The sequence below is a fragment of the Pteronotus mesoamericanus genome, unplaced genomic scaffold (genome assembly GCF_021234165.1).
Source record: "Pteronotus mesoamericanus isolate MK-2021 breed Mesoamerican mustached bat unplaced genomic scaffold, CSHL_Meso_final scaffold_54, whole genome shotgun sequence".
Classification (NCBI taxonomy): domain Eukaryota; kingdom Metazoa; phylum Chordata; class Mammalia; order Chiroptera; family Mormoopidae; genus Pteronotus; species Pteronotus mesoamericanus.
In genome coordinates, this window is record NW_026555321.1 from 36,540,390 (window position 1) to 36,565,780 (window position 25,391).

The following is a 25,391-nucleotide window of genomic DNA, read 5'->3' on the forward strand; positions in this document are numbered from 1 at the left end:
CACTAGGCTACAATTTTCTGGCCAGTAAGGTGGGGCGGGTAACAGCGTTTCCTTCTTACGGCTGTTAAGAGGCTGGACTAGCCCGACGGCAACAGGCCGCGCGCACACAGACTCAGCAGCTAGGCTGCGGTTTAGGGGAGTCACCGCCCCGCCCCTGACCTCCCCGCCCCGCCCCGCCTCGCGGGGCGCTTCCTCCTCCTAGGGGCTGGCGGTCGGGTGTTGTCGGGTCTAGTTCTTCTACCCAACTCTCTGCGGGCAGCCCTGTGCCGCCGTGCGATGTCCGCCGGCTGGTTCCGGCGTCGTTTCCTGCCGGGAGGTCCGCTCCCTGCGCCGCGGCCCCCGAGGCCGCGCGCCAGCCCCGTGCCCTACCGGCGGCCCCGCTTCCTGCGCGGCTCGGGCTCCTGCCCCGGCACAACCGACGCCCCGCGCTGCCCGGAAGCCCGGCCTGTGCGCTGCCCGGCGCGGGGCCGCGCGCTGCCCTGGAATGCAGGTTACGCAGAGTGAGTGTCCGCGCCCCTCCCCCGATGAGCGACCCCCATCCACCACTCCCCACTCCCACGACCCTTGTAACGGAGCTCCCGACCCCGGACCCTTGTTGATCCAGCCTGGGGGCCTGTGCAGAGCTAGAAAACCGGGTGAACTGAGTGAGTGACCACCCTCCCCCAACCTCGTGGATAACTCTTTGTTGTCACCTCTGGACTCTTGACAAACTCCCCCTATCCCACCTCTGACTTTTCTTTGGGACTCCAGCCTCCCTTAGAGAGAACTGCAAGTTGGGAATGACCTGCACCCCAGGGGCTTCCAACGTGAGACCGGGACTCTGGGTAGAGGGCCAGAATTGTGGGCTTTGGAGATAACTACTACACCATTCCCCACCCTTGCCCCACCACACTCACTCACTCACTCACTCGCTCGCTCACTCTACTCCTTCCCCCTCACCCTGTGTCGTGGCCTGTGCAGTATGGGACAGGGATTCTCAGGGGAAATAGGCAAGGAAGCCCCAGATCTCCCCAGGCAGCCCCGCCCTTACTTCCCAGTCCAGGTCAGCAGGCAGGCTCAGAGGGGCTGGGCCCTGAGTTTTGCCTTAGCCAGGAGGTCACTGAACAGTTAGGAACTTACACCATCTTTGTCCAGGTATAAGGGACAATGTGGAGGCTATTGCCCCAGAAGGAGGGCTCCTCCTTCTGTGCACCATCTCTGGTCTCTGTGATCCCTGAAGGGTCACTGATCACTTCCTGGCCTCAGGATCATCAATGCAGAGAAATCTGAGTTCAATGAGGATCAAGCCGCCTGTGGGAAGCTGCGCATCCGGCGATGTGAGTTTGGGGCTGAAGAGGACCAGGAGTGGGTGACCTTGTGCCCAGAAGAGGTGAGCACAACTGGGTCTCAGCCTCTCTTACAGGTCAGAACTGGGGCTAAGACTTCAGGCTGAAGCTCTTGCCCCAGTGCCCCATACTGGGCCAGGGGTCCACTGGGGAAGCAAGGAAGAACTTAATGCCAACCCTTTCCTGTGCAGTTCCTGACAGGTCATTACTGGGCACTGTTTGATGGGCACGGCGGTCCAGCTGCAGCCATCCTGGCTGCCAATACCCTGCACTCCTGCCTGCGGCGGCAATTGGAGGCCATAGCAGAGGGCTTGGTGGCCACTCAGCCCCCCATGCACCTCAGTGGCCACTGTGTCTGCCCCAGTGATCCCCAGTTTGTGGAGGAAAAGGGCATTAGAACAGAAGACTTGGTGATCGGAGCTCTGGAGAGCGCCTTCCAGGAATGTGTAAGTTAAGTGTGGCCTTTGGCTGGGGAAGGAGTGAAGGTTTTTGTCCCCAGGGACCTGAGGGACTCCAGGTTGTGGGGCACTCCTGTACACAGTGGTCGTCACCTTTGGTGTTTAAAATGGAAAGACAAGATTGGGTTGGCTTGTTCCTTACTAACCACCATCATTGTCGTCATAACCCGGCTCATTTATCCAGTGCCTACTATGCGCCATGTGCTTTCACTTGCATCATCTCATTGCACACCCTTTGTTGTTCCTTGGTGCCGGGGTTGGTTCCCCATCCTCACTGCTTTGAATAGGACTTCCCTCCCTCCCAAGGGATACATCCAGCTCTGACCACGGGATCCTGGAGTCATAGCTAGACTTTGGGCTGGGTCTGCCAGGCTGGTTGGTGGGAAGATGAACTGCAGGATGGGGATCGGGAACAGAGTGATATGGTGGTAGTAAAAGCAGTAGCTAAAGGGGCCTTGGTTTGCCCTAGGATGAGGTGATCGGGCGGGAGCTGGAGGCCTCAGGCCAAGTGGGCGGTTGCACAGCCCTGGTGGCTGTGTCCCTGCTGGGAAAGCTGTACGTGGCCAATGCTGGAGATAGCAGGTAAGTGAGCTCTGGAGAGTGGGGCATGTGGGCAGGCAGGCACCAGGGGCAGTGGGGACAGTGCAAGGGGGCTGTAGGTGAAGGATGGAAATGGGGAGGCTTGACTGGCTGAGTTATTTGTATACCTGGCCTGTATGGAGTAAGAGTGGACAGCAGATGCCAGGGAGGGCACAGCCTGAAAGGGCTGAACCTTTACCTGTAGACAGTCATGGAGGGGTTGCATGGCAGAGCTGGGACCTAGTAGTTGGAGGAGGGGCCAGGAGGAGGGAGGCCACACCACAGACCTCTCCCTCTCCTCCACAATCCCACCCAGGGCCATCTTGGTGCAGAGAGATGAGGTACGGCCTCTGAGCTCTGAGTTCACCCCAGAGACTGAGCGACAGCGGATCCAGCATCTGGTAGGTGCCCTTGGCAGAGGTTGTGGAGCCCCAACTCCTCAGTCTAGGGCCACCAGCGAGAGCCTGATCTGAGTATGGCCTCCCTACCCCAGGCCTTTGTCTACCCTGAGCTTCTGGCTGGTGAATTCACCCGACTGGAGTTCCCTCGGCGACTGAAGGGGGATGACTTAGGGCAGAAGGTTTTGTTCAGGGATCACCACATGAGCGGCTGGTGAGCAAGCTGGGGGTGGGGAGTACGGTGGGGAACCATGTGTGGCCCGGGGCTTCCACCTGAGCACGGTGGGCCCCGTGCTGAGGGGGGATGAGGTGGGAAATAGGACCTGAGTTGATGCTGAGTCTGCTCCTGATAGGAGCTACAAGTGCGTGGAGAAGTCGGATCTCAAGTACCCACTGATCCATGGACAGGGTAGGCAGGTCAGTGAATGGCCCCCCCTCCAAGAATCCCTCTTCAGTTGCCCCCTACAAAGTGTAGGAGCTCCTTTGTGTCTTTTGGCTGGTGTCCTGGGGTCTGCTCCAAGGTCCAGGGTGCCTGAGGACCACAGTGCACCTCTATGCTTTACTTGTCAATTTGCTGGGGTTATTTGCTGTCTCCTCACATCTCTTTTGTCCCCAGGCTCGGTTACTGGGAACACTGGCCGTCTCCCGGGGCCTGGGAGACCATGAGCTCAGAGTCTTGGACACAAACATTCAGCTCAAGCCCTTCTTGCTTTCTGTCCCACAGGTGAGAGGGCAGCAGCCCACCCCAGGTCCCATCTGCCCAGAAAGGTACACAATGAGGCAGGTGGGAGCCAGGAAGGGAACACTGAGGGATCCTCAGGCTTAACTTGCAGGTGACAGTGCTGGATATGGACCAGTTGGAGCCACAGGACAACGATGTGGTTGTCATGGCAACTGATGGGCTCTGGGATGTCCTCTCCAATGAGCAGGTGGCACAAATAGTGCGGAGCTTCCTCCCTGGCAATCAAGAGGACCCACAGAGGTACTGTAATTGCTGGGGACCTGCCTGGGCCTGGGTGCCAGCAGCAACACCAAGACATAGTTATGGCTGAGAAGACAGTGCTGATGATGAGCCCAGCTCAGGGCAGGTGGTCAGGATTAGTGTGCTGTCAAGGTTCTTGGGGTGGGGGTGATTGTGGGTCCAATAAATCTCTGGATCCAGACTCTTGTGATCCAATCTGTGACCCTCCCAGGCTTGTAGCTTGCCTGGCCCCACAGTTGGACTATATTACTTAGGTCCCCAACTGTCTAGCCCAGTGCTGAGAGTTCTCCCTGAGGGTTGGCCTTTGCTGTGGCCCTCAGAGTACATATGCAGGATGGTCCCCACAGGTTCTCGGAGCTGGCCCAGATGCTGATACACAGCACACAGGGGAAGGACAACGGTCTCACAGGGGAAGGGCAGGTGTCCTACGACGACATCTCTGTGTTCGTGATTCCCCTATACAGCCAGGGCCAAAGGAACAGTGGCCACTGAAGATTCAGACACTGCATCCCTGAACCACTCAGGGCCAAGTGCAATCTGGGCATCTCTCCACTGTGGACAACAGCAAGCCGGCCTGCCCTGCCTCCAGACACAGCCCAGGGCTCTTGCCCCGCACCCCAACCCATTTCAAAGGGAGCATTTATACCAAGCAGACAGCTGAAGAGTGCAGAGTACCCAGCTCCCCAGGTCCCTCCTTTGGCAGGCAGGAAAACAGTGCTAGTGTCAGTGATAACATCCCTCTGGCAGGCATTTTACAAGCTGCAACAGTCAGGGGGCTCTTCAGGCAGGATCCTTAATAATCCAATATATTATTCCCAGCAGGGACAGCTGGACTAAGGGAATTGGCCAAGGATGCTGGGAGGGGCAGATAGCCTATGTTTGGATCCAAGTCTCCATTCTGTGAATGTCAGGGTTATCTACTTAACAACCCCAAAGCTCATATAGGGAACCTTATGGGAAGTTGTGGGGAGCCTCATCTACTGAACAGCCATCCTGAAGCATGTCCTGCGGCTAAAGTTGGAAAACGAAAGGGGGCAAGAGGAGCCCCAGTTGGCTGAGTGGGGGAATTCCCTCCCAATTGCTGTTCCTGCCTCTGGACTTGCATCCTGATTGCTCCTCCCAGGCCCTAGTCCCACCCTAGGTTCGTGCCCCAATAATGCCTTTGTTGTTGCTCCCCATCACCTATGATTAAATGTTTGTGTTCAGAAAAGCCCTTGTGTATCAAGTTGCTGTACAGCTTGGCATTACAGTGTATCTTTTGCTCTTTGACCTTGCAAAGAATCAGTCTTAGCTCTACCTTGCAAGCTTACCTATTGTCAGCACTGTCTTTTTTTCTCTGTGGCCTCCCTAGTTCCCAGCTTGGGGTGGGCCCCAATGAAAAGATTGTTGCCTGGGGAACAGAAAGGGGGTCTCCACGGCCATCTGTGAGTTCTGGGCTTGAGGTGCCAAAAGGACTGCCCTTTAACTTGTTTTTAATGCAAAGCTCCAGGGCTTGCATTTTGATGAGCAGCTTAGTACCTACGTTCCCCACAAGACTTTTACCACCTAGCACTTGCCAAGGCTCAGGTGCTAGGAAAATGTTTATTCATTTACAAAGTATCACTTCCATGACCTCAGCCTTCCTCAGCTTCTCCCTGTTCCACTACTTTGGTTTACGATTGAGATGAGTTCTTACCAGGTAACTCAGTCCTAGGCAGCAGCCAGGAAGAACAAGGGCCAATAGGTCCCAGAATTGACAGTAATACTCATGCATTTACTAACTCACTGAGGAGGATCTCAGACACCCTTTCCTGCCCTTAATTCATTTTAGACACCATTTTCTGTATGTTCTTTAGGGAAGAGATAGGAAAAACTGCAATTTCTCATTTTTCAGTCATATTCCACAGCTCAGCACTTCTGGACCTACACCTGGCACAGCTGGGTCCTCACAAACTGTGGTCAGCCCCAGCAGCCCTGGACAGCCTCCCCAGGGCTCCGTTAGTTAGGTAGCTGGCAAATGCAGGAGTATGCCTGAACAGTCTGCAGGAGTTTTACTTCCTCTTTCCTCTGCAGTCTCCTGCCCCTCCCCCAAAAGCATGGACAGCATACTGTACCTGCCCTTCACCCACATTAACAGCTAAACCAGTTCATCCCCAGACCCCACTGCTTACCCTTGCTTCTCATACCAAAGGCTGAGGCCCAGGGAATGGGTGCAGTGGGTCTCAACTGCAAGCAAGCCAAACCAACAGGAAGTGACTATGGCAGGGGCAGCTACACTGACCTATGTATTCACGTCTCAGCTGGGCCAAACACTATGGCAGCCTTCCCACCAGGCTGTGAGGTCTCTTCCTCCTTGAGCAATCTGTCAGGAGAGCCTATGTGTGGTCTACCACTCACAAGCTGGCATGTTCCCTCTGCTGCCCTTCAGAGCCCTTGGCCAACCTCCAGTAACAGTGGGCAAAGTGATGGGCCCAAGGCCAGGAATGAGGCAGACAGCAAGCAGGTCCTTGCATCTTTGAGGAGAGAGCCAAGTCATAGGCTCTAGGAGTTCACAACTCACAAGCCAAGCAATGGGTTACCAAGCAATTGGCCAGGCCTTCTGCCAGAACTGGCATAGGAGCCTCAAAGAAGTACCACTATACTTGCCCCCCAGAAGCCAGAGCCTAGCAGGACAACTCTTATTCCAGCTAGAGGCTGCCAATCTGATCAAGAACTGAGGTAACAGTGGGAATGAAAGGTGGCCTGAGGTACATGCCAGGTGCAGTCTTTGAAGATCAAGGTTGGCTCAGGCTGGCCTTTCCCAGTTAATCATTTCTGGCCATATGGTTGATTAGAGGCTGGAGTTGAAGCAACCCAGGGCGCTAGGCATTGAGGGCTGAGTCTAGGAGTTTCTCCCACCAGTCAGTAAGCCTTAGTCACCATGGACAGTCAAGGGCATTACCCAAGGATCCCAACAATCCATCCGCACAGCATTACAGCAAGTCCCAGTGTGAGCCAGGAGACAACCCACCTTTCCCGGCAACTCTAGGAACCAAGCAAACAATGCTACAGAAATTCAATGGAAGAGGATGCAGCCATAAAATTCTGTTTAAGACAGGTAACATGGAAAAAATGTTTATGTTAAGTACAAAAGGGACATAAAATTGTATATACAGTAGAATAACAACTATGTAAACACACCAAAAATCTACACAGAAATGTCTGGAGAAACATTTAACACCAAAAGATTAACAGTGGTAGCATTTGGGTAGCAAACTGATTCTTTAAAATTCTCATTTTTTCTTTAATAAGCATTAATTATAATTGCAACAGGGAAGTTACTCCTTAAAAAAATAACCCACTAGTTGGTGGCTGAATAGTGCAGTGTTACTGTCACATACAAATCGGTGGCTTTGGCCCTTGAGTGGTGAGCAGCTCCTCCTTACTAAGACCTCAAGCACCTCTGGCTCCCACTGATAGCATCCTTGCAGCCTCAGCCCTCATCCTCTCTGGCCCACCGCCTTTTTCTCCCTTTATTCTGACTTACTCCTACCACCAAACCATCTCGTCACTTCCAGCTGCATCTTTTCCCTTCTCAACTCTGCAGCCACGGGTCCCCGTAAGTAGGGGCCATGCAATGCATATCTTTTAAAGGATGTCTTGTCTCAGCTTTGGACACAGCTCAATACAAATCATTTTCTCACTAAGAGACAAGTCATGCTTGGTGGTTGCTCTTGATACAGATGTTAATTAAGCAGGTTTTCTTGTTAACCCAGTTCCAAGCACTCTGAACATTATTCCTACCATGAATTTTCTACCCTGAAAGCCAGAAGTGGCAGTAACAGCTCAGACCACTTGGTTTCGAAAAGTCCCATCACTCTGACATGGCCAAGCTATTAACAGTGACTGTCATAGAAGCTGCAGGTTCTAGTCTATATTGGGAAAGATGCATGCATGCCCCTTGACTTTCAAGTTTGAGGAGTAAGTCAAAAAGTAACTGCTGCCTTTGCCAGGTGGTTCAGTTGGTTGGAGCATCATCCTGTACACCAGAAGGTCACAGGTTTGATCCCTGGTCAGATTGTGGGTTTGATCCCCAGTCAGGGCACATAGAGGAGGCAACAAGTCAATGTTTCTCTTTCTCCCTCTCTAAAATCAATAAACATAACCTCAGGTGAGGATTAAAAATAAACAGTAATTACTAAAACAAAACAGTAATTGCTTGCAGTTCATAGCCTATTCCTGCTGCTGAACAGAGGCAGTAATGACTTGCTTTCCTTCTAGCAACTGTGCACTCAAGCAAGTCCTCTTGGACAAGTCATAACCTTGTTTAGTCTGTTTCTGGATGTGCAGGGAGTATGTTACCTGCTTAAATGTTTGGGAATTTAGTGGAAAAAAAAACCCATGCACTTCATCCTGCTCTAAGGCCATGTAGGGGAGGAAAAAGGCCATAAGCCAGCCACAGCTCAACTCAACCCTGATCAGGACCCTTCCCTCTCCCAAGAGAAGGCAAGGAAAAGAAAAAAGACGTAAGAGGTAAACAGGAGTGACTTATAATTGGTAAAGAAGCCTCAGACAAACTGAAAATGGCCTGGTTCCAGCATTCTGTCCCCAAATACTGTAAACCAGACACAGAAGGCATGCAAAAGTGACTGTCACGCATACGTAGGTGCAGACAGAACATCACCAGGCAAAAAAGGGGGCTAATACTGCAGAGAGGGCCCCAAAGTGCGGCTCGAGGAACACAAGAGAGTCATCCCAAGACCCTCACTTAGCTGCCATGGGATTAGCAAACACTTGAAGCTTTGCTTCATTCGGTCTCCTGAAGGGAGAAAGTGTAATAGGGACGACTTACTAACACCTCTGGCAAACACTATTAGCAAGAATGCAGTCTTTCCCCCAGGCTGCAGAGCTCCATGTCCTTCAGCTAAACTCTGAGAAATGACAGCTATTTTATATATATATATATATGTATGTATATATATATATATATATATATATATGCATACACACAGATATATTTAAATGAAGGCATACACACTGTGCTAAAATACAAACAGAAATCCCAGGTCATATATAAAAAGGCTAAATATAACATATAACACAGGCCTAGAGCCAGCTCATGGTTGGGAGCTGGGGAAGAGGGTGGTATCATCAGAAGACTATGTACACAATTTGTGGTGGGCAGGGAAGGCATCAGTGTAAACAACTCAGACTCACTCCATAATACTGGCCCACAGGAAAGTGTGATGTATCTCATGTACAAAAACAGACTCCCACCTTGCTTTTGTACACCACCACACTGGGTAGGCACCCAAGAGGACCATAGATTTGTCTTGACGAAAAGGGACCACACTAGGTTACTGCTGAACGTCCCAGCCTAGGAACTCACCTGCTACCTGTCCCTCCCTTTCAAGGTCTTGAGCCTTTCCCCACCCAAAACTCAGAGCCTGAGGCATGTCTAGATCACCCCCACTCAAATGACTAACTTGCAAGGATTCCTGGCAAGCAAGATCTTTCTCTGTCTGTCCCTTTCTGACCCCAAGATATATGAAGACTTATTTCTGTAAATGTTTGGCACCTAAGTAACATGATGGTTGTGGATTATACCATAATGACACAGGGAAACTCAGTAACAAGACATGCAGGGTGAGGACAAGGGGCACTGAGCTGCTCTAGCATTTCAAAAACAGAACTGTGGCTTCCCATGCATTTATAGGGGTGGGAGAGGGGATGTGCAGAATCAGTAACTTCACCGGCTCCTCAGCAGCAAATACATTCAAAACAGAAGGTGCCTTAAAGGCCCCACTATACCCTAATCATGAGTCTGGTCACTCCTCTGGAGGAGCTCGGTGCAGTTGACAACTAGAAAATCTCAGTCCCAATTGAGTCTGCTGCACCAAGAATCCTTTTGAAGAAGCTTGGCAAAGTAATTTTTTTCCTTTTGAACAGATGTACAGCACATCCATGGGAAGGCCATTTGGAAGGATGCTCTCCAGCCCAGTCAAATGATCCAATACCACCATTATCTCAGTCCTGTTCTTTTCCTGCTGGCCACCCTCACTGTACAGAAACAGCCGAACAGCGTCAGAGTCAATCATCAATGGTGGGCAACCAGAAGGCCTGGAAAAAGAACATGAGAAGTCAACTTAAGCCAAGCTTCTCTCTCAACTGCTGAGGGTTCTTAACCCCTTCCCACAACATCAAGCTGCCCAACTCCAATGGTAAAGCAGTTATAGCTAGTGACCCTCCCTCCCAACCAACTGACTCACTCAGGCCATCTATGCAGAAACACTCTGCTTTTAGTCTGCTTTACGTGAAAGCAAACTAGTTCTGCTTCCCTCCAACACTGTCTACCTTCCACCACAGTGGCCTAGTGGTAAGGAAAAAAAGGAGTGCTGTCCAGGAGGTGGGGGTCTGGGTAACCTGGCCTCACTGCTAATATACCAGGTAACCTCAAACAGGCCCTACCTTCCTAAGCTGTAATGAGAGGAATTGGACTGAGTGGTTTTGCTGCATTTTTTTGGACATAGGTTTCTTAGTTAAAGATTGCGGGGGACAAAGGGTGGGAGGGAAGATGTGTTCTGGGTAGGCTAGTTGTGAAGTGCCTCATCTCCAAATACCCAGGTAGGTTTAGAAGATGCCAAGAGGAAACTGGAAGCTGAGACTCATGATGCTTTGTTCTGCCAGCATTATTAGAAAGAGACAGGGCCTGTAGAAAATTCTAAGTGGTGAGTTGTGATCAACTGTAAAAATTTGAGGAATTCAGCATTAACTGACAGAAATGGAAAACTGAAAGGCTGTAGCCACAAAAAGCTTGTTCAAAGTATTTTAAGAAGCCAAAAGGCTGTCAAGCATAGCCCAGGTAGTCTGGGCATAAAACCAGAAGCCAGAGCTAAAATTGGCCTAATATCTCCCAGGAGCTCAGAGGTGATCCCAGATCTCAGAAGAGTAAAAGTGAAAGACCAGCCCAACCAGAGATCAGAGAACAAGAGGTGAAACAGGGAAGCAACCAGTCGAGAAACATGAACTTGGTGCTTGTAACATACCTATTTAGAACATAACTTGCTGTGCTCACTGAAACACCCACAACCCAACTAAAGGACCTCTCACACTGTTACATACCATGTTGGAACACGCGCTGGCAAAAGTCATGAACTTGGGGTTGAACTGCAAACAGGTAATGGGGCCTGTATGTTTGCCATCCAACACAGCTACTTTTATACCGCTCTCTCCATTCCAGACATGGATCTTGCCATCCTCTGACCCTGAAAAGAATGATCAAGGAACACACGACAGCTCAAGGCACAATATAAAGACAAGAGGGAAAAAGACAAAGATTGACATCTGGAGAGAGGCCATGTTTCAGAACCCAGTCCTTAGCAGAGATTGAGAGGAAGAAAAGGCAGTGAAGAAAAGACACTTTGGGGATTGATCTTGACCCTAGTTATTTGTTTCTGGGCAAGTCACTTCCCCTCTAACTTCAGTATTCTCATTAAAAATGGGGGCTGAATATCATTACACTACCAGCATGTAGCCATTAAGGTGACTGAAAGCAGGATTATACCAGAAAGTTAGTATTACTAGTATGACAGTGCTTGTAGAGTTTATCTCTAATACTAGTCCAGGGAAGACCAACATTAATGCCAGTTCCCAGTAAAGAACTACAAAGTCAGAATAGTTTAAAGACACTACACCTTTAGCATATTTTGCTACACAGAAATCTGAGAACATCTAACAAAAGGATAGTAAATAATATCTTAGTTAAAACTAATAAAAATAAAATAAACAAAATCTCAGTACCAGAAAAATAACCCCCAAGAGGGATAAAGGACACTTACCAATCATAATAAACTGGGAGTCTGGAGTAAATGAGGCCTCCAATGTGACAGCTTTGCTGTTGGCATAACCCTAAAAAGGGCAGAACAGTTCTCTTGTCAAAGTACCATTAACAAAAAATAACTGCCTAGAAACACTGACCCAGCAGACTCATCACCTCCATTCTGTGAAGCCCTCTCCTCATGCACAGTGCTACCAAGATTTTAAACTTGGCCACCGTCCTTTACAATTTACCTCGTATACCCAACTCCATATTCAAAAGAGCAAGAAAACATTTATGATCAGGAATTATTTTATATGTAAACATTAAACTTGGGTCACGGGGTGAGAAGTGAATGTCTTAGAATCCAAGAGAAATACATTCACGTGCAGGAAGAAAACACAAGCATATGTCGTGATCAGTGAGTCAAGGATAACTGCTCATCTCCACTGACACACAATTCTCAGCACAGGAGGTAAGAACATGGAAACAGCCATGCTGAAAGGTCATCAGCTCACCCCAAATGTATGCATCACTACTCCCTTGAATGCATCAATGAGACGGATGAAGCTGCCGTTGGTAGAGATGAGGATGAGTTTGCCATCATTGCTGAATTTAAGTCCTGTCCACTCACAAGTCCGATCGTACTGCATCTTAAATGTTGCAAATGGCCCCTGCAAAAGAGAAATGCAACAACCCCAGGCCCAAGGCACATCAGTAATTCCTTCTACCAGAGCCAATTCTTATTCCATCCCTTTAGATTCTTTTTTCTCTAAGGAAAACAGAGGATTAAGTACTGCTATGACCCTCTCCAATAGCTATCACATACCTCTTCTACCATAGAAAAGGTTTTTAAATGTCCATCTTACCCTTCAAAACTTCCATAATATCAACACAGCTTAAAGATTCAAAAATTTACCTTATCAAAAGAGCGAAGGTCATAAAGTTTGACCATTTCAGAATTGACACCTGCAGCAAAAATTAACCCTTCTGGATCAAAAGAACAAACTGGTTTGCCTTGTAGATGCATGAGGCCCTAAGAAAAATAAAGAAAAAGTTAATGAACCTAGGGTCCTATACCTACAAAATTTATTTTTCCCAGAGAAAACTAAGAAAGGGACACAAACAGACACCAGCCTACCTACAAGACTGAAAAAGTAAAAAACTAAAATGAGGCTTTTAAAAAACATCTCCATACAACTGACTTCAGATCAACCCCAGCTGTACAATTTTACAGACAATGAATTCTAATTAAAAAAATCCCTTGAGGCTAAGAGGCTCCAGGAAAACTTTTTTAAAGAAACAAGCCACAGAGCATAATGCAATATGCACTGGATTAAGGGCATTTGCTTAATTACCAGCTACCTACCAAGAAATCAGATTTTCTCCAAAGTTTAAAAAGACTAGGATTCCAGAATGGAACCACTGTTTTCCCCCTTCCTTGAGAGGGAGTTGATGATAGTGCCTACCACAGAAAACACTGGCAGTGTAACCATGAGGTACCATTACCTGGCAGTTAGGAGACCGGAGATCCCAGAGTCGGATGGTCTTATCTAGAGACCCAGAAATGAAAGTGTCATCCACAGGTGACATGGACAGGGCCACCACCCTGAAATGCACAAAGATAAATAGGAGTTAAAGCAAAATATTTACAAAAGTTAGATGTGGCCCTGGCCGGGTGGATGGGATGGTTGGAGCATTATCCCCTGCACCAAAAGGTTACAGGTCTGACCTCCTCCAGTCATGGCACATACCTAGGTAGCAGGTTCAATCCCTGGTTGGAGCACATATAGGAAGCAACTGTAGGGGGCCGCTTTGAATAGTATCAGGGACTACAGTCCTATGCAAGTTGAGGCCTGGGAGAGGACCCATAAGACTTGGCCAGAACACTGGTAATGCAGTTGATAGGCAGAACCTGATAATAATGCCAAGGGCCCCCGGGGGAAATCAGGCCTAGAATTACACTCCTTGAAGCACGCTTTGTTTCTCCTTCAAGCTCCGTTAATCTTATACCAGATAACCAGCTCAAGGCTGCGAAAGACGTTTACAAAATTCCTGGGCCCTGACCCAAACCCTACCTGGCGCCATGTTTGCTCATCTCAGACCCAAGTGATTTCGGAGTGTTCCTGCCATTGTCTTCGTTAAACCTCACCTATTCTCTGTAAGCTTGTTACTGATGTAATTAGATTACCTATACATTACTACTACCTGTCCCCCACCTGTAACCCTCTCAATAAAAGCCACTGAGTACAGGGGCTCGGGGCATTCCCCACTAGAGGGAATTGCCTTGCCCTTTCCTTGACAGGCAAAGGGTGTCTGGAATGACTCATCCTTCCACCCACAGTGAACTGGGGTACTCTGCAGGCCAGAGTTCCCATAAGCAATGGACTGATATTTCTCTCAATCTCTCCCTTTCCTTTCTAAAATCAATAAACATATCTTTGGACAAGGGTTAAAAAAATTGATGTGAACTCTAAACTACTCTACCAGCTTACCTATATACTTGTTCTCCCCAAACTTCCACTTAAGGAACATATTACATAAGTAATCTGGAATAATCAAAAGCAATTAGTATAATGAAAAAAAACAACTTAAAGCTATAGCACAAAAAATGTATTATTCCAATAAAAATCAAACCACAATGAGATACCACTTCACAACCACTAGCATAGCTATAATCTAAAAGAGAGATAAAGGACAGAGAGAGGTAACAAGTGTCAGTAAGGATGTGGAAAAGGTGGAACCTTCATACATTGCTGGTAGGGATGTAAAATGACATAGTTCCTTTGGAACAGTATTATAGTTCTCAAAAAATTAAGTTGTTATATGACCCAGAAATTACAATAAAAATAAAAATATATGTCCACACAAAAAGTACACATACGCTAACAGCAGCATTATTCATAATAGCCAAAAACTGGAAACCCAAATGTCCATTAACTAATGAATGGATATGCAAAATGTGGTATATTCCATACAATGGAGTATCATTCAGCATTAAAAAAATGAAGTACTGATTCATGTTACAATATGTATGAACCTTGGAAAGGTGGTGACAAACAAAAGGCCATACATTGTCTGATTCCGTTTATATAAAATGTCTGTAAGAGGCAAAACTATGGAGACAGAAAGTAGATTAGTGGTTGCCAGGGACTGGGAATTGACTGCTAATGGGTATAAGGTTTCTCTTTGGGGTGATAAAAATGTTCTGGAATTAGATAGCGGTGATGGCTGCCCAACTTTAAATAATAAAAACAATAAAAATCACTGAACTGTATACTTTAAAAGGGTACTGACCTATATCTCAGTTTTTTTAAAAAAGCATAATTTAACTAGAGGTGTGCGGACTAAATAGTCTAAACCTGAGTGGCATCAGCTTCACCTGGAGGGTGGGTTAAAACAAAGATTGCTGGGATCCATTCTCAGAACTAATCCAATAGGGTCTGCATTTCTAACAAGTTCCTAGGTAAGGGCAAAACTACTGGTTGTGCATTAAAATTACAGAGCCACAGGTATGTGCTAACAGCAACTATATTTCTGATACGGATCTCTTTTTATAGTTATACCATTAAGTATCACTCATATAAAAACATTTCTTCCAAGGGCTCATCCTGAGCTCTCTTATCCCTTCTGCTGGTGTCCTCACTATGCCATACCCTGCTCTGAAGACACCCTCCACCTCCCCAGCATTTGGGCCTGGCCTATAGAGAAGGACCACAGAGCATGTCATGGCCCCAACCATGGGGTCCATGAAGTAGTGAACTACGACCTATATAGTGCCTGTGACTACAGTACCACCTAGAGATAGCCCTTGTGAAAACGGACATGCAGGCGGCTCTTCCTTCTGGGTGTTATGGACAAACAGTTACACATTCTGGCTTGGTGGCAAAACATTTCATAGATTTGGCAGCTGGTATCACAGATCAAGATGATAGAGGAGCCCAAGATTAATACAGAGCTAAGTTGGTTAGAGCATCATCCCAATACGCCAAGGTTGTGGCTTCAATCTCTGTTCAGGGCACATACAAGAAGCAACCAATGAATGCATACACATAAATAAGTGAAACAATAAACTGATATCTGTCTCAAGCTAAAAATAAATAATTTTTTAAAGAAAGATTACAGAGGAAATGTGCATGTTGCGCTGTTTCAGTTTGACAAAGAAAAGTTTGAAGTAAAAAAGGTGACTGGATTGCAAAACTCATTTGCGAATGGATTTTTTTAAATCTAGAAACAGAGAAGTTCAAGATTTGAATGATACTGAAAGGAGTTCAGGAGGTTTTTGTTCCACTAGAAACAATTAAAATCTATGCTGTGAATAGAAAAATGAGAAAATTACTTGTCTTCAAATTTACTTTATTTTCTTTAAAAAATCATTTTTTCTTTTCAAAAAAATTCTTCTTCCAATATAACAATATTTACACTAGCTCCCCAACTTAAAAATTTAAAATACATTGTAAGCCAAAATTTCCTGGGAATGCTGAGGTGGTATTAAAAAAGTAAATAAGCAAAATGCATATAGACATATAATTTTATGCCATGGTATTCAGATCAATAGCTCTAAGTAAGTCATCGTGGCATAAGACTCTGCGCTGAGAGGTGCAGGAAATACAAAGAGGAATAATACCTCAACTCTATGGAAGCTTAATTATCTAGTCCAGACAACTCCAAAAGAGGGTCAGGGAGGTATTCTGGAAAAAAAAAAAAAAAACAACCAGTGCCTGTGGTATGAGTTTCAATGGGAGATGCTTTTCCAGACAGTGCAAAATACAGAGGCATGATGCACATGTTCAGTTCATCTCAACTGGGAGATGCTGCTGCAAAACAGGTCAAAACCAGAAGAAGGAAAACTTGACTCCAAGGGAAAGGAGCAGGCAGATATGGAGAACTATTAAGGCTTCCTGAGGGATGCTGTGAAGTGCTCAAAACTGTCATACAGGGTGATGAGGCCGAAAAATGAGAGATAGGGAGGTTAATTAGGATGACAATAATTCACCTGAGAGGGCAAAAGAAAAGAAAGGAGTCAGGAAGAGTGACACAGGAGGTTACAGCTAGGTAGAATTAATAGGATTTAACATTTCACTGGATGTGAAGGAAGGGAAAAGAAAGTGAAGAAACAACAGAGGCTCTGAGTCCAGAAAACTGAAAGGCACAGAGATGAAGAAACGTAAGGTAGAGATGGGAGATGGCCCAAGGAATAGAACAATGATGGATGGAGTGTTGGACCTGTCGGGTGGGGGTATAGAAGACATCAGTGTAGCTGTGTATAAAACCTGTAGGGGGAAGTTGAGTCTGGTAATTATGACATACATGAGCTACAAATACTGATTTGGGAATCCACCTGAGTAGACATGAATGAAATCAGTGGCATTATTTGTACAAACACCAAGAAGGGGAAAAGGCTAGGATAAAGCCTTGTTTATTTCAGGGTCAAAAGGAGAGAGAGAAGCCAAGAATAGCAAGAACAGAACCAAGATGGGAAAAGTCAATTGCCAAAGGAAAAAAAAAATGTTTTATTGATGATGAGCACCCCATAAAAAAAGAGAGGGAAAGGAAAGTAAAAACAACTTGGAAAAAGCCCCAGAGATGACTCTGAGACTAGACTGAGAGCAATTTAAACAGTGAATAATTGTGAGGAGGTGAAGATGGGAGTATTCAGATTATTCATGTTTGACAGTAAAAAACAGTGGGTGATAGGCTCAAGAAATATATTTAAGATAAGGAGGACCAAGTAAGTTTGTAGACAGCAAGGAAAAGTCCAGTTAAGGAGATGAAAGCAAACAGAAAGCTTGGTTTTGTCAAGGAAGAAAGGCTACTGCTTTCTCAAGAAAAGATTTCCAAAGAAAAGAACTCAGGTGGAAGAGAAAATTTGAAAAGAATGAACTTGGATGGCCTTGATTTTGTTTAAAAAAAAAAAAAAGAAGAAAAAAAAAGGAGGGACAAAGTCATCTTTGAAAAATCAGTCAAAAGGTTGGATAACTGGGAAGACTGGAAAGAATTTTGACTGCAATTAACTCTTAATTACAGAGAGTACATTTGTGAACATTAATTTGATTACAAACAAGCAAAAACATCTACTTGCCATAAGCCATTCTTTGCCTGGAACTACAGTAACCAATAGCTGCCACCTCTTACCTTCAGCAACATAGAAAGGCCCTGCCCAATCAGAAGTGCAGCCTGGCTCTCAGTCCACCTCCTGTCAGGGTTCTCTACTACTTCAAGCCTTACTTGGTTTATGTACATTTGCAAATAAAAGCAGGAGGAAATACCCCGTCCAAGTGATTAAAATATCATCCAAGGGAAAATGTGTTTAGCACTCAAACAACCCTTGAAAAATGAGAGAAAAAATAATGTGGAAATTGGGGTAGGAGACAGAGAGAAGCAACCTACATTACAAAATAGAATAAGGAAACAAGCTTCCTGACTTTCAAAAGTCACAAAGGACAATTATTAATTTTTTTTGCATCATCATTAAGATTATCCTCACATAGAATGTTTGTGTAGAGTAGGAGCATGCTGAAATGGGCCACCTATACCAGGCGGCCTCATATATGTACAAGAGCCTTTCATTAAGGAATATCTGATTTTTAGGGTTCCTAAATGCTAATTGTATTTTTTTACTATATAGGTTTCCACTGAATATCTTAAATCTACCTTTTTTCCTAATTATGTTTTAATTGTGGTTTCAGTTTACGTATAAAGTCCTACCCCCCCCCCCCCCCACCCCGCCTCCACAACCTTGGTTAATCAAGAGCTGACTGGGTCAGGGTTAACCAAAGACTAAGAGGAATGCCAAACAGCAGTGAGGAACTAGCTTTAGTTCACTGATAAAATCTCTCTATTCTACTATTGTGTGGAATCTCAGGGATAAAAGAACTATCTACTTCTGTAACACCTGGGTCTTACCTTTTGCTATGTCCAGGAAAATATCTGATGTATTTGTTGTCATGCAAAGACAGGTAACGAATAGTATCTGTAAGAAGACAAATAAGGCATGATGATATCCCACTATTTTTAAAGAAATTTACTTTGCATTTTCATATTGAAAAGACAAGGTCAAAGAATTCATTGCTGTCCATAACCCAAGCAAGGTGTGAATAAATAGTGAATGATTCCTTTCCACAGCTGAAGAGTAGGTACTACAAATTTGACATAATTCAAAAGCAGAGTTCTTAAGTTGACAGCCTATAGAGCAATGACCTCACCTGAATGTTAACTAGATATACAATTTACACTAAACCTAAATGGAAAGAGAAGTAATATCCTACGTCCTTTCTAATTAACCAGAGCAGTAAGTTAAAAATAAGGTTGCTAAAAGAAGTGAGAAAATTTGGGTTTAAAACATCTCAAGAGATTTCAAAACAAAATTCATAAACTATACCAACAAATCAGAAAAGTGAGATTTTGACAGTATCAAGGAAAGGCATAACTGTAGAGATCTGTGCTTGAATTGAGTAAAATAAAGACAATCTTAAAAATCAAATGATTCCATCTGAAAAAATAAACAAAAAATATGGTAGTGGGAAGCAAATGAAGTGCCATAAAGAACAGAAGTGGAAAGCTCTATGGCCCTAAAAAGACTATGAACAAGGAACAATTGTTGAGAAAGGGGTGATAGGAAATGATGCCAAAATACAGAAAGGAAAGCATAGAAAGAACATTCTGGAGGCAAACAGAACATAGGAACAAAGATACTGAAGCACCAAGTCATCCCAGTGGTTTACTTTCTAATTAGAAGGCATTTAACCTGGGAGATGGTATGTTCCAAAACTGAACTCTAAATTGGTTTTCCTTGAATACATCTTCAGAGTTCTCTAATAACATCTATAAAATCTTCCTGGATGTTCTATTGCTAGGAGCTACTCACCTGCCCTAAGCAGAAAAAGGCTTCCTCCTCATTACCTGGTTTCCCAGAGATGAGCAGGGCGTCGCCATCCTCTCCGCCCCACTAGGTAGCTGGCGCGCTGTTCCTGGCAAGGCAGTGGCCTGTACAGTTATCTCCTGTACCGGGTGGTATCATAGACCCTCAAACTGTACAAACTACTACCTCAGCCTGGAATCAGGCAAAAGGAAACGAAGCGTTGGAGGAACTCTTCAGGATGCACTCGAGACAGGAAAGGCAACATCCTCACAGCAGAGGCCTGGCAGCAAAGCTGCAAGTGCCACATATTTGCCTCTTCTTGAATCGTATTTGGACAATCCTCATTCAATCACCCAGAAAAACACCCCAACAAAAGAAATATACCAGTCATGCAGATGCTCAAACAGATACATTTCCTCAGGATCTAATGTTTTATATTCTTGTCCAAAAGCATCAAATGCATGCTTACTTAGAAAACCACTTCTGAAACAGAGGCATGAAAAATAGAAATAATATACTTACTCAAAATCAAGTGCAGGCAGAAAAATCTCATTTAAAAAAAAAATACTTCTGCCCATCAACTGAACCAGGCATAGTCAAAATAGCAATCTAAGCAATCTTTGTTGAATAACATTAGGAAAATCTTAACACAAAAAAGTGAAGTAACCAATAAATCTGTGAGATTAAGTTAAATTTTTTTAAAAAGGAGCCCTAACATGAAAGTAGGTGTGATTGCTTTATTACAGGTGAAATGCAGGTTAAAAACAGAGACCATTTATTAGAGAAAGAAATTCACAAGTTTAATTTCTAAAAATAACTCTTTATTCTTCAAAGACATTAGTTTTACTTAAAAGTAAAACAGGAAAAGAATAAAATTCAGATTAAAAAATGTCCCCATAATCAAAGATACCCAAGGTCAGTGCACTGTCCTTTATGACACAGACCATAAGACTGGGCATACACCACAAAGTCTTCCAACATTCCCTAAACAATCATAGCTCAAGCATTTGTGAAAACTTTTCTCATACCTCAGTATTTTGAGTAGGAGATACTATTGTTTACCACTTGCTGTATGGCAAGTATTCTTTTAAGTTTCAAGAAGTACAAACCATAAATACATATTTGTTGCTTCCTATTTCCACTTTCCACTCTAAACTGAAGACCTTTCATACTCAGTTTCAGGTCCTTCAAATGCACTAGTGGCTTCCTCCAGCATCTTTTCAGCCACAACAATGTTAGCATTGCCAACATCATAGGAAAATATTTACCTTAAAGTAACTATAACCAAAACAGAGACTCCATGAACTATTCAACACAAAGACTCCATGAACTATTCAACAAAGGAAACCATGACCATGACTCCTAAAAAAAAGGGCTTGCTTACCGTCTATTTTGTTAGAGCTGTAAACGACTGTATTTGCTGCATGAGTGTATCTGATGAGGTCCACGCCATATTTCTTACTGTACAGAGTTCTCTTTGGTCTGATAAGGAAATGGACAGAGAAAGAAAACCATCAAAATCCTCCATCAGAAAAATATGGGATTTTCATAAAGAAAAGTACTTGAATGATGTGGCAAGGGTGAGGATTCTTGGTAAGTTTGAACACTGGAAAAAAAAACCCCAGCAGTTCTTCCAAAAGGGAAGAAAACAAATGGAACCAAATCAACTGCAAAAACCTTTAACCTCTGAACATTAAATGCCATGGTTAGGATGTAGAAGAAATCTGAGAGCTCAATTCAGCCTTTACTACAATGTTCAAAAGTCAGCTTTGAGAAAAACTGCATCTATTTGGGAAGAAAGGCACACAAAACAACACAAGTCATCCTGATGACAAAGAGGGATATGGAAATACATCAAACCAGTGTGGCCAGAACATACTGATTACCCTTCCTAATATAACCTGCTGTTGCAAAAAAAGCTATCTATTCTTCCTATCCCACAGGTCCAAAGCATTTGCTGAGCCTTTTGAAAGGCAAGCCTAACTCTCCCCTAGCAAAACTAGCCATTGGTTTTCTTTTTCACTTGAATGTAAAATCACGTATTTCCAAGCTAAGGGACATCAATCCATTCGCTGAAGTTCCTTAAATGTCTTCTTCTATAGAAGCCTGAAGATCAAGCTCAAACCTAATTCAGTAAAATCATTAACCAAAAACTTCATAATGTTCTACACTTAGGAGTAAGGGGGATTTCATAAATCCTTTACCAATGTTTACCAAGAGTTTCAATTTATGAAGTTCATTGTGTCATCAATGCAAAATCGTCTTTGCACATAAATGCTAAACAATCATGACTCAGATAGCTTTAAGAATTCCATCATTTGTATTTTCAATATTTGTTAATGTCAGTGAGGTTAAGGGTTTTCCTACATAAAACCTATTTCCAAACAAGACTTCCCATTCCAAATGCACTGAATTTTCCACTTTCTTACCATTACTGCTAAAAAGTTCAGTTCAGAGGCTACCTACTAGAGTCCTCTGACCAGGATTGTACATTGGGGTTACCTACTGTATCATGGTAACCTAGGGGGAAGTAAACAAGTAAGTATGAGCATGAGTAAACCCTTGCTCTCAAACTGACTTTGCCTCTACCAGCAAAAGGAGAGGCTTAGTTACCCAGTATTTCAGTCTATCTACAATAGAAGAGCCTAAAGAGCCAATGTTAAAGTATGTGGTGTAATGCAAAATTTAAGCTCCACCTACATGGAGCCTATTTGTCTCAAATTTATCAATAACACTGACATGGGATTTCTTGTTCATAACAGGAATCTTTTACCACATATCATTTCCTAGTTTGAAAGCAAGTTTCTAAAGTATTGCATCTATTTCAGAGAATCTCTGCAAAGCCCTGGAACATTTTTTCACAAACATTTTGATAAGCTTCTCTCCACCAACTCTATAGCTCTGGTAATCAAGTATGAATAAATAATATTAAAGCCCTCTCTTGGAATAATTTGCATCACCTACCACAGTTAATATCCTTCATATTCCCTCAAGCTGATAAAAAAAATAACTAGGTGAATAAACTCCTTTATAAGGAAAGTTTAAATGAACAGTAAACTAGAAAACATTAAGCATAAAGAATATTGTTTTAGCCATTTTCAAACTCCCAAATTCTATCATCAGTACCAGCTAATAAAGACACTATGCCTTACAAAGAAATGACTTTTCTTCCAATGTTAGTCTGACCCACGCTAGTGGCAATTTTTTTTCTTCACATTACCACTTAGGACCATGGACTCCTAGATGCTAAGAGGTCATCTAATATCCAGAGAAATGAACTGACCAATGTCACATACCTGGTCACAAGGCCAAACTAGTACCCAGGTCTTCTAACTACCACGCCTCTCTTGCCACAGATCACAATAAAACAAGATCAAAACTATTTGATAAGAGAAAATTTTTAAAAGCATGCTCTACATTATTGTATCAGTATTAAATTTCCTAACTTGGATAACTGTGCTCTGGTTAAGAGAATGTCTTTGTGCTTAAGAACACCCTGTTGTAGGGATCTATGTTTTGGGGTAAAGGGGCTTGATAGTTCCAACTTCTAGGGAAAAAATGGGTACCTATGAAAAAATGGGTACGTATAAATAATAAACAAATGGAGCAAAATGTAGCCAATTATTTGATCATATGGGAGTTCTTTGGAACACTACTGTTAACTTTCTATAAATTTATAATTCCAATAAATTTACATTTGCAATGCTTCATTAGTGAATAAATGACAGAATGTCATAAAATTAACATTTTACTTTTAACAAGACAAGACTTAAGTCACTGTCATCCCTTCCAACAAGTGGAAATTACAAGACAAACTATGAAGAAATACTATCACGACATTTATTTCCTTTGAATGAGTCCATACATCTCCATCCTCAGGTTCCAGGGAGAGGTTTAATCTGTGCACAACCACTAAACATTTCAAGTAAGCCAGCTTCAAATTACTTCTAGTTCCAGGACCCTACAACTGACCCTCACCCAGAGCTTTATACATTACTCTCTCTTCTAAGCTGATTTAAGTAGCCAGATGTGGAACAACAAACCATACGCTAAATGAATTAAATTGATTCAAATAACTCAGCACTGCTCCAGCTAACAAATTCTCTCCTCCCTCAGGACCACCACTACAGGCAACCCTCCCACATACTGCAGTCATAGTCAGAGCCAGTTACATAATACTCTTTCATAGCCCAGTGGGGAAAAAATGAGACCATTATGGCTCAGACCAGAACAGAATTACTTTAGATAACTAAACTCACTGACAAAGAGACAAGTCCCAAAAGAAAGTTTATAGAAGACATCGGTTTTTTTAAAAGGCAAAAAGAACAGCTGGAGCAGGTAGAAGGAAAAACCCAAAGATTCAAAAAATAAGATCTGGAACTACGTAACAAAATGAAGTCTGACAATATCAAACATCGGCAAACCTGCTTGGAAAAGGTGGCTGGAGGGAAATCAAATGAACTAAACCAGTTTCTGCTCCAAAGAGCTCACGATTTAGCAAGGATTTAAAGAAAACAAGTCTACAGGAGTCAGGTGAGCCTGACAAGGTCCCCAGGAAAAAAGGCAAAAAATGCTATGCTCACAAGTTTTTGCAGAGATGCAGGTGTGGTGGGTCTTCAGAGGACTTGGGACAACGTAGAAATTTCACGATCAGACTAGACTCGGAATTTTGACAATCCCAAGTGGAACATAAAGTGTAATTTTTTTGAACGTAAGAGGAAACCGAAATTGTTATACGGTGCTTTCTTTGTTCTAATGGGAGGTTCATATTCAGGTCGGGTCGGGATGGGACAGCCAAATTCGTTTGTGTCTGACAAAAAGGAAAAGTTTCATATGTTGCTAAAAAGTTCACTTAAAAGCGGAGGCGTCGGGTCTTTAGGAGTAAGAGCATGATGTGGAACAGAAACGAAAGGACACGGGGCCCAAAGAAACACAACAAATAAATCCTGACTAAGAACTGCAACCCACGCGGCCTTCCGGCAGAAAGGCCGCGGGAAGCTGAGGGAAAGGGGATGGGCCGAGTGCCAGGGCTGAATCGAGGTCACCTAAGAGAGGGCACACAGAGCTGCTGGATAAGGCAGGAGAGCAGCCTCCGCGGTTCTGCGGTGGAAGCAGAGCCGCCAGGCACCTTAGATAAAGTACGAGGGGCCGAAAAGATGCCTGCTGGGGAGCGGGCGGGCAAACCCGACACTTAAAGGTCAAGGTCAAGGTGGGGTACAGCCAGAGATGCAGAAACGCTGTCTGGAAAGACCGAAGACATACAAAATAATAATATTATCATTACTATATTTTTAAGAAAGAAAAAGGTCTCCTGGACGGCTTCGGAGTGGAAACGGCCCTGACAGGAACCAGGGCAAAATAGGCGGGGGCCGGAGTCGAGGCGGGGAGCCGGCCGCCGGGCGAACCACGAAAGGGAGGAACTCAGATCCGGGCCCAGGGCGACCGCCGCACTCACTTGCCCTCCTGGCAATCATAGAGCACGATGGAATCGTCGTCGCTGCTTGAAATGACTGTCTCGCCGTTGGGGCTGAAGTCGAAGCAGTTAATCTTGTCCGAGTTCTCACGGAACACCTTGGCGACGCGGAAGCTCCGCAGCACGCCGTCTGTCAGCTTCATGGCGGCGGCTGCTGGAGGAGGCAGCGGCCGAGCAGGGCCGGGGCGGGGCCCCGCGACGAACGGGCGGACAAGCGGGCGGGCTGCCGAGGGGCCGACCCAGGAGGAGCGGGTGCTGCGCCGCGGTGAACGGGAGAGCAGCCGACAATCGGGCCGCCTCCTCCTCTCCCTCCTTCTGCTCCTGCAACGTTCTTCTGCCCAGACTTTGAGGCCTTGCCGACCGTTTCTCCTCACGGTAGTCTCAGGGGCAACCGGCGCGGTATCTGCTCATTGTGTCCGCCATCTTGGGGCGACAGGCAGAAGTCGAGGGCGAGGGACTTCACCGCGGTGCACGCTGGGAAAAGGGGCGGTGCGGGAACGGCGGCGCGAGGCCAGGAGGCGGGGCGGTGACGTCAGTACGG

General features: G+C 44.9%; 2 protein-coding genes across 3 annotated transcripts; one reads left to right on the forward strand and one right to left on the reverse strand.

The window, feature by feature from the left end:
• The first annotated feature begins 245 nt into the window (after positions 1-245).
• Positions 246-4,941, forward strand: PPM1M (protein phosphatase, Mg2+/Mn2+ dependent 1M). Of its 2 annotated transcripts, none has more exons than XM_054595730.1 (10): positions 246-500; positions 1,246-1,369; positions 1,517-1,771; positions 2,253-2,365; positions 2,679-2,763; positions 2,856-2,974; positions 3,114-3,177; positions 3,377-3,484; positions 3,594-3,742; positions 4,090-4,941. In XM_054595730.1, the coding sequence occupies exons 1-10, from the start codon at positions 277-279 to the stop codon at positions 4,232-4,234; spliced, it is 1,386 nt and encodes a 461-aa protein (XP_054451705.1). In that variant the 5' UTR covers positions 246-276; the 3' UTR covers positions 4,235-4,941. The 2 variants fall into 2 exon arrangements, with proteins under 2 accessions (XP_054451705.1, XP_054451706.1); XM_054595731.1 differs by having other exon boundaries at positions 4,207-4,941.
• Positions 4,942-6,760: 1,819 nt separating this feature from the next.
• WDR82 (WD repeat domain 82) lies at positions 6,761-25,295 on the reverse strand. The gene is made up of 9 exons (XM_054595595.1): positions 24,833-25,295; positions 20,762-20,859; positions 18,423-18,489; positions 13,026-13,125; positions 12,436-12,552; positions 12,035-12,190; positions 11,539-11,608; positions 10,823-10,965; positions 6,761-9,820 (listed from the first exon to the last, which is right to left on the reverse strand). The coding sequence occupies exons 1-9, from the start codon at positions 24,991-24,993 to the stop codon at positions 9,791-9,793; spliced, it is 942 nt and encodes a 313-aa protein (XP_054451570.1). The 5' UTR covers positions 24,994-25,295; the 3' UTR covers positions 6,761-9,790.
• Between the last annotated feature and the right edge of the window lie 96 nt (positions 25,296-25,391).

Bases quoted from the DNA above. Each gene is read 5' to 3' on its own strand.
- PPM1M (XM_054595730.1), top strand. From the start codon at position 277: ATGTCCGCCGGCTGGTTCCGGCGTCGTTTCCTGCCGGGAGGTCCGCTC. The intron at 1,772-2,252 runs GTAAGTTAAGTG...GGTTTGCCCTAG, and splicing joins AGAGCGCCTTCCAGGAATGT to GATGAGGTGATCGGGCGGGA. The intron at 3,743-4,089 runs GTACTGTAATTG...TGGTCCCCACAG, and splicing joins AATCAAGAGGACCCACAGAG to GTTCTCGGAGCTGGCCCAGA.
- WDR82 (XM_054595595.1), bottom strand. From the start codon at position 24,993: ATGAAGCTGACAGACGGCGTGCTGCGGAGCTTCCGCGTCGCCAAGGTG. The intron at 20,860-24,832 runs GTGAGTGCGGCG...TTTCCTTATCAG, and splicing joins TATGATTGCCAGGAGGGCAA to ACCAAAGAGAACTCTGTACA. The intron at 12,191-12,435 runs GTAAATTTTTGA...TCTCTTTTGCAG, and splicing joins ACCTTCGCTCTTTTGATAAG to GGGCCATTTGCAACATTTAA.